Source organism: Chiloscyllium plagiosum, unplaced genomic scaffold, assembly GCF_037043375.1.
Source record: "Chiloscyllium plagiosum isolate Xiang-an unplaced genomic scaffold, Cpla_swu_hap1 HiC_scaffold_11, whole genome shotgun sequence".
Lineage (NCBI taxonomy): Eukaryota > Metazoa > Chordata > Chondrichthyes > Orectolobiformes > Hemiscylliidae > Chiloscyllium > Chiloscyllium plagiosum.
Window position 1 is genome coordinate 21751789 of NW_028270149.1, and position 14137 is coordinate 21765925.

The 14137-nt window shown below is 43.3% G+C and overlaps 1 protein-coding gene across 1 annotated transcript in view; it reads right to left on the bottom strand.

Moving 5' to 3' along the window:
- LOC122557387 (phosphatidylinositol 3,4,5-trisphosphate 5-phosphatase 2A-like) overlaps window positions 1-14137 on the bottom strand; it is a 146816-nt gene that overhangs the window by 62072 nt on the left and 70607 nt on the right. The window contains exon 4 of the mRNA XM_043705046.2: window positions 479-623. Coding sequence (XP_043560981.2) covers window positions 479-623 — 145 coding nt within the window. The remainder of the gene's footprint in view (window positions 1-478; window positions 624-14137) is intronic.

Genomic DNA, 14137 nt, shown 5'->3' on the forward strand with positions numbered 1-14137 from the left:
GTCAACCGGTGCATTCCACATCTCCAGTCCAATTGGAAACATAGAGCCCACAATTACTATTTCATAAAATTTGTTATGTATTTAGTATTTGCAGAGCTTGCAGCTGTTTTATTTTGCACTTACAGGCAAGTTCAAATTATGGAGATCAGCAATAAGACCAAAACTGTGTGCTATACCTAGTGTTTCACTAAGTTGCATTTTCTCAGCAGCTGATTGGTGCCCAATCTCATGCATATCCTATGAAAAGTCTGCTGACTTTATCCTGTGACTAATTTATCCGATACCAGTGCCAAGAATGGGAGTTTCATTGAATCATACTGAAGGAATATTACTTTGTATCTTGCTTGTATTAAATCTGTGAGTTTCTGATACAGGGCTGACTGCAATACAAGTCAAATATCGCATCGACAGCATCAACAGCACTCGTGCTGACAAATCAAACTAGACCCAAACATCAGTCAAGTTTATTAAAAATTACCTGAAAAATCATCCATCATCTCTTTTTCATTTTCTCTCTCCACTGGATATTGCAGCGGTGTGACCAGCCCTTGAAAGGGTTGTTGATAGTTTAACATTAGATCGGTGAGACATGAGAATTTCTTCACTGGGACACCCTTTTCAGTCTGTAATATAATTAAAATGTATCACTCAGGATACTTATTGGTTCCATTGGGTTTATTAGTTAATGAATAACAAATGGTACAGCAATCTTGCAGAAAGTCTGATTCTAGAGGGAGTTTTGTTCTTTTTTTTTGATGTGAACATTGTGGGAAAGTCAGCATTTGTTGCCCATCCCTCCTTGCCCTTCAGAACCTGTCAAGGGGTCTTCTTGAATCTCTGGTCAAGATGAGTACTGGGACCTCAGCTATCACAGTAATACCAGCAGAATGTATGATGGTTAAATTTACCAATGACACCAAAAATAAAGTGGGAATCTATTAAGTTATTAAGAGTAGATAGAAAGATAACAAGAAAGGGATAGGGACAAACAATTACTTGGCAGAGGTTTGAAAGATGGAGGATTTGAGGTGTAGGGGGAGGCTGAATAGGCTGAGGCTATTTTCCCTAGAACGTTGGAGGCTGAGTGGTGACTCTACAGAGGTTTACTTATAAAATCATGGAGGGCATGGAGAGTGTGCATAGCCAGGGTCTTTTTCCAAGGTTAGGGGAGCCAAAACTAGAGAGCATAGGTTTAAGGTAAGAGAGGAAAGGTTTTATAAGGGACCTAGGGGGAACATTTTCATGCAGAGGGTGGTGCGTATATGGAACGAGCTGCTGGAGGAAATGGTAGAGGCTAGTACAATTACAACATTTAAAAGGCAGCTGGATGGGTACATGAACAGGAAAGATATAGAAGGACATGCGCCAAGTGCTGGCAAATGGGACTAGATTAATTTAGAATATCCGGTCAGCATGAATGTGTTGGACCAAAGAGTCTGCTTCCATTCTGTACAGCTCTATGACTCTATGAGTCGATAATGTAGGGAAATGGGAACTTTTGGCGGGAGGAATTGAAAAGCATTATATAGTGTTAATTTAATGGAGAGAGGTTAGAGAACTCAGGAGTACAGAGTGACCTGGTGCATGAATCACAAAGTTACTATACACATACAGTGAGTCATTCGGAGGCAAATTGAATGTTGCCACTTATTGCAAAGGGAAATGGAAAAGATGGAAGAAAGTTTCACTGAAGTTCTGCAGAGTGTCAGTGTGACCATGTTTGGGTTACTGTGTATAGTTTGATCTCTGTATTTTGAAACAAAAAAAAGTACAATCGTTTTTGAAGCTGTTGAAGCCTAATCCTGTGGGCTTATCTTGTGAAGAAAGATTGAATAAATTAAACCTTAATCCACCAGAGTTTAGCAGAATGACAAGTGATCTGATGGAAACACATACGATTGTGAGGTGATTGGATAAGGTGGTTACCAGAAGGATGGTTCCATTTATGGAGGATATTAAATTAGGGACATAGATATGAATAAGAGGTCTCCCTTTTAAGATAGACGTGAAGAGAAAGATTTTCTCTCAGAGGGCCGTTATGAGTGTGAAATTCTCTACTGCAGAAGGGAGAAGAGGTTGGCTCTTTAAATTTATTCAAGGCTGCGTGAGAGAGAGTTTTGATGGACAAGAATGTTTTCAGGGCCGACAGGAAAGTGGAGCTGAGACCACAAACAGATCAATAAAGAAGATTGATGAGGGCAGAGCAGTAGATGTGACTATATGGACTTCAGTAAGGCGTTCAACAAGGTTCCCCATGGGAGACTGATTAGCAAGGTTAGATCTCTTTGAATACAGGGAGAACCATCCATTTGGATACAGAACTGGCTCAAAGATAGAAGACAGTGGGTGGTGGTGGAGGGTTGTTTTTCAGACTGGAGGCCTGTGACCAGTGGAGTGCCACAAGGATCGGTGCTGGGCTCTCTACATTTTGTCATTTACATAAATGATTTGGATGTGAGCATAAGAGGTACAGTTAGTAAGTTTGCAGATGACACCAAAATTGGAGGTGTAGTGGACAGCGAAGAGGGTTACCTCAGATTACAACATGATCTTGACCAGATGGGCCAATGGGCTGAGAAGTAGCAGATGGAGTTTAATTCAGATAAATGCGAGGTGCTGCATTTTGAGAAAGCAAATCTTAACAGGACTTATACACTTAATGGTAAGGTCCTAGGGAGTGTTGCTGAACAAAGAGACCATGGAGTGCAGGTTCATAGGTCCTTGAAAGTGGAATCGCAGGTAGATAGCATAGTGAAGAAGGTGTTTGGTATGCTTTCCTTTATTGTTCAGAGTATTGAGTAGAGGAGTTGGGAAGTCATGTTGCGGCTGTACAGGACATTGGTTAGGCCACTGTTGGAATATTGCGTGCAATTCTGGTCTCCTTCCAATCGGAAAGATGTTGTGAAACTTGAAAGGGTTCAGAAAAGATTTACAAGGATGTTGCCAGGGTTGGAGGATCTGAGCTACAGGGAGAGGCTGAACAGGCTGGGGCTGTTTTCCCTGGAGCATCGGAGGCTGAGGGGTGACCTTATAGAGGTTTACAAAATTATGAGGGGCATGGATAGAATAAATAGGCAAAGTCTTTTCCCTGGGGTCAGAGAGTCCAGAGCTAGAGGACATAGGTTTAGGGTGAGAGGGGAAAGATATAAAAGAGACCTAAGGGGCAACCTTTTCACGCAGAGAGTGGTTCGTGTATGGAATGAGTTGCCAAAGGATGTGGTGGAGGCTGGTACAATTGCAACATTTAAGAGGCATTTGGATGGGTATATGAATAGGAAGGGATTTGGAGGGATATGGGCCGGGTGCTGGCAGGTGGGACTAGATTGGGTTGGGATATCTGGTCAGCATGGACAGGTTGGACCGAAGGGTCTGTTTCCATGCTGTACATCTCTATGACTCTATGACTCTATAACCATTAACATTAAATAAAACAAGTAACTGTGAATGCTGAAACAGAAACAGAAGTTGATGGAGAAACTCAACAGGTCTGGCAGCAGCTGTGAAGAGAAGACAGAGCTAATGCTTTAAGACCAGTGACCGTTCTTCAGAGCTGATAGTAGCTAAGAAAGGGTGGTATTTATTCTGAAGGTGGAGGCTTTTGGGGAGTAAAGGAGTGAATGGTTAAGTGGAGATGGAGACCAAAGAGAGAGAAAGAACAATGGTTTGACAGATAAAAGGTGGATACTAGTATGCTCAGGACTCAGGACTCAACACTGAGTTCAATAATTTTAGAACCTGAACAGCTTCTTCTATGCCCTTTACTCACACACACCCCTGGCCATGTCATGACTTACGCTGTTTTCAGCACAGCCATCACAATTTAACCTACTCATTGTCCCTATTATCAGCTTTTCTTTCCTTTGCACACAGCCTGGGGTGGCATGGTGGCTCAGTGGCTAGCACTGCTGCCTCCTAACACTGGGAGCACAGGTTCAATTCCACTCTGAGGCGACTGTCTGTGCAGAGTTTGCACATTCTCCCTGTATCTGCATGGGCTTCCTCCAGATATGCCGTTTTTCTCCCACAGTCCAAAGATGTGCAAGTTCGGTGGATTGGCCATACTAACATGCCCATAGTGTCTGGGGATGTACAGATTAGGTGGATTAGCCATGGGAAATGCAGCATTACAGGGATATAGTGGGTCTGGGTGAGATGCTCTTCAGAGGGTCGGTGTAGACTTGACAGTCCGAATGGCCTACTTCCACAGTGTCAGGATTCTGTGACCTTATCACCCATCCCTTTGTCTCTGTATCTGTGACATTTATGCTACCTTTAACTAACTACTGTCAGTTCTGAAGAAATGTCACGGGACTCAAAACGTTAACTCTCTGTCTTTCTCCACAGATGCTGCCAGACCTGTTGAGTTTCTCTGTCAATTTCTGTGTTTGTTTCAGCCATGATTTGACTGAATGGTGGAATAGGCCTGAAAGCCAATGGAGAACTTTATAAAGGAAGGCTCCTCCAGATTTCAGACTGCCAGAAAGAAGAAGAAAGTCAATGGTCTTCCACCCAGAAAGCTACAAGCTCTCCTAGTCCAAAGAGAATATGTTCAAGGAGAATAGAGAAACCTCCAGATTACCCGAATTTGTAAAGTTACAGACTTGTGGGGACATAGGATAGTGGTAAAGGTAATTATATACACAAAGTAAGAATTAAAATTATGAACAAAAAGCTTGCAGGAAGATGTTGAGTGTGAGTTTGGAAGAGTTAATACCACAGAGTGCTATAAGCATTGCCCCAATAATGATGTTACTTGGAGTGCTGGGTAGAATAGCCAGGATCTCAAAGAACTGAGATCTGTCATTTGATCTTCGGACATGGCTCTGTACCAATGTTATCACATCAATGTCATCTGTAACTAGCTGCTAACATGCAATAAATGATAGCTTGGAGAAAGTGAGGACTGCAGCTGCTGGAGATCAGAGTCAAAAAGTGTGGTGCTGGAAAAGCACAGCCGGTCAGGCAGCATTCCTGATGAAAAGTTTATGCTCGAACCGTTGACTCTCCTGTGCTCCTCGGATGCTGCCTGGCCGGCTGCACTTTTCTAGCACCACACTTTTTGCCAATACATGAAATCTTGTTCACTTAACTCTCAGCATTTAACTAGTGCTGCCTATTCTCCGGAATTATTCTCGCATGGCTCAGTCGCAAAAAGTGAAGAGACTTTCTGTTGTCCCATCGGGCAGATAACAGACTCACGCACACTCCTATTACCACTTCCGTGTGACAGAGTCAGTTAGAAGAGAATCTCCTCCAAAGTTTTGGAACTCACAGGTTCAGCCCATTTCAGTCCATTCTCATGCGATCTGAGGTCTCTCTAAACAGCGAAATCACCAGGATGTGGTCACTGTCAACAGATGAACTTTACTCTAAAATTTATTGTGCTGACTGAACTATTGTGGTCTTTGTAATGTCATACAGAACAGTTACCTTAAAAGGTAACCCTGTACTTCACACATAATAATCCTAGTTAATCAAAGGCATGTGGTACATGAAGAAAGTTTACTTTAAGTGAGATGATAATCTTTCTAGCATTTCACTGCAATCGAATGATGTTGAATTTCAGGCTCGGAAGTCCAAATCTCGAGGCTGATGTATCTAATTAGTGCTGCAAAGGCAAAGTTCCAGTTCAAAACTTCCTTCTGATGAATTCACCTGAGCAACACTGCTTTAAGACTAGTAAAATGTTTTACTAGTCTTAATAGCAGTGTTATAACCTTGTGTTGTGTGTTTTTTTTTAACTGTCCACCCCAGTCCAATACCGGCACCTCCAAATTAAGACCTGGAAATTAGCCATGTCCTGTAAGCCACATGCTGTGACAGGGCTGTGAGGGGAATGGGGCAAAAACAGACAGACTCATATTCTCTTTCACCCTTAATATTTATTTACAGTAAAGGATTAATACTCAAATATCTCTAGTCAACTATATCAGTTGTGGTGTAAGAGATCACATGGCAGAGAGATTCTGGAAAGTGATGCTGGTGTGTCAACCTGATCGACGATGCCCTCCACCGCATCTCTTCCACTTCCCGCTCCTCCGCCCTTGAGCCCCGCCCCTCCAACCGCCACCAGGACAGAACCCCACTGGTCCTCACCTACCACCCCACCAATCTCCATGTACAGCGCATCATCCGCCGTCATTTCCGCCACCTCCAAACAGACCCCACCATCAAGGATATATTTCCCTCCCCTCCCCTATCAGCATTCCGTAAAGACCACTCCCTCCGTGACTCCCTCGTCAGATCCACATCCCCCACCAACCCAACCTCCACTCCCGGCACCTTCCCCTGCAACCGCAGGAGGTGCAAGACTTGCGCCCACACCTCCCCCCTCACCTCCCTCCAAGGCCCTAAAGGAAACTTCCATATCCGCCACAAATTCACCTGCACCTCCACACACATCATCTATTGCATCCTCTGCACCCGATGTGGCCCCCTCTATATTGGGGAGACAGGCCGGCTACTTGCGGAGCGTTTCAGAGAACACCTCTGGGACACTCGGACCAACCAACCCAACCACCCTGTTGCTCAACACTTCAACTCCCCCTCCCACTCCACCAAGGATATGCAGGTCTTTGGACTCCTCCATCGCCAGACCACAACAACACGACGGTTGGAGGAAGAGTGCCTCATCTTCCGCCTAGAAACCCTCCAACCACAAGGGATGAACTCGGATTTCACCAGTTTCCTCATTTCCCCTCCTCCCACCTTGTCTCAGTCAAATCCATCGAATTCAGCACCGCCTTCCTAACCTGCAATCTTCTTCCTGACCTCTCCGCCCCCACCCCACTCCGGCCTATCACCCTCACCTTGACCTCCTTCCACCTATCGCATATCCGACGCCCCTCCCCCAAGTCCCTCCTCCCTACCTTTTATCTTAGCCTGCTGGACAAACTTTCCTCATTCCTGAAGAAGGGCTTATGCCCGAAACGTCGATTCTCCTGTTCCTTGGATGCTGCCTGACCTGCTGCGCTTTTCCAGCAACACATTTTCAGCTCTGATCTCCAGCATCTGCAGACCTCACTTTCTCCTCTGTCAACCTGATGCCAAGTCTAAGAGTAAAATACTTAGAAACATAGATATGCAGAAAATAGGGGCAGGAAGAAGTCTTTCAGCCCCTCAAGCCTGCTCTGCTCTTCAATACAATCATGCTTGATCATCCAAATGAATACTCTGCTTCTGCTTTATCCCTACACTCCTGGATCCCCTTTGCCCTAAGAACGATATCTAACTCTTCCTTGAAAACAATTTCTATTTCCTGTGGCAGAGAATTCTACAGGCTCACTACTCTCATCTCAGTCCTAAACAGCCTACCCCACCTCCTTAGCCAGCGATCCCCAATTCTGGACTCCCTGGTCATCGGGAACATCCTTCCCGTGTGTACCCTGTCGAGCCCTGTTAGAATTTGGTAGGTTTCTATGAGATGCCCCCCTCATTTTTTTTCCTGAGGCAAATCATATCTTTAAAGTTGTAGATAGGGCTGTAAACAAAACAGTGTGTCGGGAAGGGGGCGGGGAGGGTGTTTGGAATATTAGAATGCCAAACGCGAAGGAGAATGCAGAATTATAGGTTAATGATGGGGTTGATTGTTAACAGAAAATAAAAATAAGGGGTAGAATGTGTGAATGCTATGTTGCATCAAGGAACCATAAAGTGTAGGGAAACACAATAATAGAACAAACATAAAGGTTTTGTACTGGATTACCTGAAACATTCAGAATAAGGTAGATAAAATGACAGTGCAAATCAAATTACGTGAATACAATCTCATAGCCATTACAGAAACATGGTTACAAGAAGACCAGACTTGGGAGCCTAACATTCATGGATATTTGACCTTTTGAAGAGATAGGAGGGATGGAAACAGTGGTGGGATAACACTGTTAATAAGAAATTAAATGAGGACAGTTGTGAGAGATTATCAAGGCTCCAACAATGTAGAGCCCATTTGAGTGGAGGTACTAAAACACAAGGGAAAGAAGACATTGATAGGGGTAGTGTACAGACCCCTAAACAGTAGACCCTCTGTTACAAAGGTTACAAATCAATAAATAATAGGGGCATGTAAAAATCATGGAACAATAGTCAAGGGTGATTTTAATCTTCATGTCAATTGGATTGGAAAGGGTAGCTATAATAAAAAAAGTCATAGAGTCCATGAGGGATAGTTTCATAGAACAATACATCATGGAACCACCCAGGGAACAAGTTATCTTGAATGTGATAATCAGCAATGAGACAGGTTTAATGAATGACCTCCGAGTAAAAGATCCACTAGGAAGTGATTAATATTCAGTTTGAGAATGGGAAACCTAGATTGGAAACAACTGTGCTAAGCTTAAATCAAGGGAATTGAAATGAAATGGGAAGAGAGTTAACTAAAATGAACTAGGTGGATAGATTAGCAAGAATGACAGTGAACAAATAGTGGCAAAAATTTAAGGAGGTAATTCATGAGTCTTAATAAAAACACATCCCAGTATGGAAACAAAATTCTAAAAGTGGAATAAACCAACCATGGCTACTCATGCAGAGGAAGCATAGATTAAATTCAATGATAGCCCAGCAGACTGGGATAAATTCAGAATCTGGCACAGGAGGATGAAAATGATTTAAAAAAGACAGAGAAAATAAGCTATGGGGGCAAACTGGTGAGAACTCTAAAAATTGATAATAAAAGTTTCTTTAAATATGTAGAAAGGAAGAGAGAGGTCAAAGTGTACATAGATCCCTGGAAAATGAATCTGGAAGATAGTCTTGGGGAACAAGGAAATGGCAAAGAAGTTAAACATAGAATTGACAACATCGAACATAGAAAATTACAGCACAGGAACAGCCCATTAGCCCACAGAATCTGAGCTGATCATGTTGCCATTCTAAACTAATCCCATCTGCTACACATGGTCTATATCTTTCTATTACCTGCCTGTTTATATGTCTTTCTAAATTCCTCTTAAATGTTGCTATCATACCTGTTTCTACCACGTCCTCTGACAGTGTATTTCTGGCACCAATCACCCTCTGTGTAAAAAAGATTTGTCATAGAGTCATAAAGATGTACAGCATGGAAACAGACCCTTCGGTCCAACCCATCCATGCCAACCAGATATCCCAACCCAGTCTAGTCCCACCTGTCAGCACCCGGCCCATATCCCTCCAAAACCCTTCCTATTCATATACCCATCCAAATGCCTCTTAAAAGTTGCAATTGTACCAGCCTTCACCACGTCCTCTGGCAGCTCATTCCATACACGTACTACCCTCTGCGTGAAAAGGTTGCCCCTTAGGTCTCTTTTATATCTTTCCCCTCTCACCCTAAACCTATGCCCTCTAGTTCTGGACTCTCTGACCCCAGGGAAAAGACTTTGCCTATTTATCCTATCCATGCCTCTCATAATTTTGTAAACCTCTATAAGGTCACCCCTCAGCCTCCGATGCTTCAGGGAAAACAGCCCCAGCCTGTTCAGCCTCTCCCTGTAGCTCAGATCCTCCAACCCTGGCAACATCCTTGTAAATCTTTTCTGAACCCTTTCAAGTTTCACAACATCTTTCCAATTGGAAGGAGACCAGAATTGCATGCAATATTCCAACAGTGGCCTAATCAATGTCCTGTACAGCCACAACATGACCTCACAACTCCTGTACTCAATACTCTGACCAATAAAGGAAAACATACCAAACGCCTTCTTCACTATCCTATCAACCTGCGACTCCACTTTCAAGGAGCTATGAACCTGCACTCCATGGTCTCTTTGTTCAGCAACACTCCCTAGGACCTTACCATTAAGTATATAAGTACTGCTAAGATTTGCTTTCTCAAAATGCAGCACCTCGCATTTATCTGAATTAAACTCCATCTACCACTTCTCAGCCCATTGGCCCATCTGGTCAAGATCCTGTTGTAATCTGAGGTAACCCTCTTCGCTGTCCACTACACCTCCAATTTTGGTGTCATCCGCAAACTTACTAATTGTACCTCTTATGCTCGCATCCAAATCATTTATGTAAATGACAAAAGGTAGAGGACCCAGCACCGATTCTTGTGGCACTCCACTGGTCACAGGCCTCCAGTCTGAAAAACAACCTTCCACCACCACCCTCTGTCTTCTACCTTTGAGCATGTTCTGTATCCAAATAGCTAGTTCTCCTTATATTCCATGAGATCTAACCTTGCTAATCAGTCTCCCATGGGGAATCTTGTCGAACCCCTTACTAAAGTCCATATAGGTCACATCTACTGCTCTGCCCTCATCAATCTTCTTTGTTAGTTCTTCAAAAAAGTTTGTAAGACATGATTTCCCATGCACAAAGCCATATTGACTCTCCCTAATCAGTCCTTGCCTTTCCAAATCAATGTACATCCTGCCCCTCAGGATTCCCTCCAACAACTTGCCCACCACTGAGGTCAGGCTAACCGGTCTATAGTTCCCTGGCTTGTCTTTACCGCCCTACTTAAACAGTGGCACCACGTTTGCCAACCTCCAGTCTTCTGGCACCTCACCTGTGACTATCGATGATACAAATATCTCAGCAAGAGACCCAGCAATCACTTCTCCAGCGTCCCACAGAATTCTAGGGTATACCTGATCAGGTCCTGGGGATTTATCCACCTTTAACCATTTCAAGACATCCAGCACTTCCTCCTTTGTAATCTGGACATTTTGCAAGATGTCATCATCTACTTCCCTACAGTTTATATCTTCCATATCCTTTTCCACAGTAAATACTGATGCAAAATATTCATTTTCCCCCATTTTCTGTGGCTCCACACAAAGGCCACCTTGCTGATCTTTGAGGGGCCCTCTTCTCTTCCTAGTTACCCTTTTGTCCTTAATACATTTGTAAAAACCCTTTGGATTCTCCTTAATTCTATTTGCCAAAGGTATCTCATGTCCCTTTTTTGCCCTCCTGATTTCCCTCTTAAGTATACTCTTACTTCCTTTATACTCTTCTAAGGATTGACTTGATCTATCCTGTCTATACCTGACATATGCTTCCTTCTTTTTCTTAACCAAACCCTCAATTTCTTTCGTCATCCAGCATTCCCTATACCCACCAGACTTCCCTTTCACCCTGACATGAATATACTTTCTCTGGATTCTTGTTATCTCATTTCTGAAGGCTTCCCATTTTCCAGCTGTCCCTTTACTTGCGAACATCTGCCTCCAATCAGCTTTCAAAAGTTCTTGCCTAATACCGTCAAAATTGGCCTTTCTCCAATTTAGAACTTCAACTTTTAGACCTGGTCTGTCCTTTTCCATCACTATTTTAAAACGAATAGAATTATGGTCACAGGCCCCAAAGTGCTCCCCCACTGACACCTCAGTCACCTGCCCTGCCTTAGTTCCCAAGAGTAGGTCAAGGTTTGCACCTTCTCTAGTAGGTACATCGACATACTGAATCAGAAAATTGTCTTGTACGCACTTAAGAAGTTCCTCTCCATCTAAATCTTTAACACTATGACAGTCCCAATCAATGTTTAGAAATTTAAAATCCCCTACCATAATCACCCTATTATTCTTACCGATAGCTGAGATCTCCTTACAAATTTGTTTCTCAATTTGCCTCTGACTATTAGGGGGTCTATAATACAATCCCAATGAGTGTATCACCCCTTTCTTAATTCTCATTTCCACCCAAATAACTTCCCTGGATGTATTTCCAGGAATATCCTCCCTCAGCACAGCTGTACTGCTATCCCTTATCAAAAATGCCACTCCCCCTCCTCTCTTGCCTCCCTCTCTGTCCTTCCTGCAGCATTTGTATCCTGAAACATTAAGTTGCCAGTCCTGTCCATCCCTGAGCCATGTTTCTGTAATTGCTATGATATCCCAGTCCCATGTTCCTAACCATGCCCTGAGTTCATCTGCCTTCCCTGTTAGGCTCCTTGCATTGAAATGAATGCAGTTTAATTTATTAGTTCTATCTTGTCCCTGACTGTTTGACTCACTTCTGTTCTCAACTGTACCAGTCTCAGATTGATCTCTTTCCTCATTATCTCCCTGGGTTCCATCACCCCCTCCCCCCCGCCCATCTTATTAGTTTAAATCCTCCCAAGCAGTTCTAGCAAATTTCCCTGCCAGTATATTAGTCCCCTTCCAATTTAGGTGCAATCCGTCCTTCTTGTATAGGTCACTTCTACCCCAAAAGAGATTCCAATGATCCAAAAATGTGAATCCTTCTCCCATACACCAGCTCCTCAGCCATGCATTCATCTGCTCTATCCTCCTTTACCTGCCTTCACTAGCTCGTAGCACTGGGAGTAATCCAGATGTTACTACCTTTGAGGACCTCCTTTTTAAATTTCTGCCTAACTCTCTGTAATCTTCCTTCGGAATCTCAACCTTTTCCCTTCCTATATCGTTGGTTCCAATGCGGACAATGACCTCTTGCTGGCCTCTCTCCCCCCTGAGAACATTCTGCACCCTCTCTGAGACATCCTTGATCCTGGCACCAGGAAAACAACATACCATTCTGCTTTTTCTCTGCTGGCCACAGAAACGTCTGTCTGTACCTCTGACTACAGAATCCCCTAACACAATTGATCTCTTGGAAGCCGACGTACCCCTCATTGCATTCGAGCCAGTCTCAATACTAGAAACGTGGCTGTTTGTGCTATCCATCAACCCCCTACATTTTCCAAAACAGCATACCTGTTTGAAATGGGTATATCCACAAAAGACTCCTGCCCTAGGTGCCTACCTCTCTCACCCTTCCTGAAGTTAACCCATCTATGTGACTGTATCTGAGACTTTCCCCCCTTCCTATAACTGCCATCCATCACATACTGTTGCTGATGCAAATTCCTCATCGCTTCTATCTGTCTGTCTCTAACCGATCCAGTCGATCTGGTAAGATTCGCATCCAATAGCATTTATGGCAGATATAATCCACAGTAACCCTTAAACTCTTTAAATTCCCACATCTGACAAGAAGTACATATCACTGCAAAGGCCATTTTTGCTCCTTCACAATCTACAGACCCAGAAAATAACATTGTCTTATTCCTCTACAAAACACTGCACCAGGTTAAATTGATAGCTATGGCTTATATTTTAAGTTTGATCAAGAGACATATCTCCAAAAACATATAATCAAGAAAGAACCCACTGTACTCACTAATACAGCCTTTCTCTTGGACAGACTTAAAACAACAATTAACTTATCTGATTCTGTGTTGTGAACTTCGCCCAAACCGGTTCCTCCAAGATTAGTTGTGAAATTCACTGTTTGTTAATTTTCCCAGATGCACTCCGATGTCCAGCGACACATGAATTCAAAAACAGCAAAGGCAGTAACTGTGCAGGTTCTCTCTCTCTCTCTCTCTCTCTCTTTCTCTCTCTCCTGCACTGTCCTCACCATGTGCTTCCTTTGAGGTAAAAACAATGACTGCAGATGCTGGAAACCAGATTCTGGATTAGTGGTGCTGGAAGAGCACAGTAGTTCAGGCAGCATCCAATGCTCTTCCAGCACCCCTAATCCAGAGTGTGCTTCCTTTGTCTGTTCTTCTCCCTTTTAAAACTGCTGTTGTTTTGACTTTTTTTCCAAAGTTCCAAAACAATGCAACAGCATATAAAACAGTGATTGCTGCTCCTGTAATTCGAGGAAATCACCTCCAGCACCTAAAATACCTCAAAAAAAAAGGAGCAGCTCTTACAGCCAGAAATTTTTCCCGTCCTCCACATCTCCTTTAAACTTTCCCCCTCTCACCTTAAAACTGTGCCTCTAGTATTTGACATTTCTACCCTGGGAAAATGATACCATATCTATGCCTTTCACAATTTTAGCTACTTCTATCAGGTCACTTGGCAGCTTCTGCTGTTCCAATGAAAACAATCCAAGTTTATCTAACCTCTCCTTATAACTAATACACTCCAATCTAGGCAACACCCTGATAAAGCACTTTGCATTCTTTCGGAAGCCTGCACCTTCTTTCTATAGTGTGGCAACCAGATCTGCACATGTTACTCCAAATGAAGCACAACTAAAGTCCTATACAGCTCCAACATTGCTTGCAACCTTTCTCCTCAATGCTGGCAAGCATGCCGTACACCTTCTTTACCATCCTATCTATTTGTGTTGCTACTTCCAAGGAACTATGGACTTGCACTCCAAGATCTCTCTGTATATCAATCAT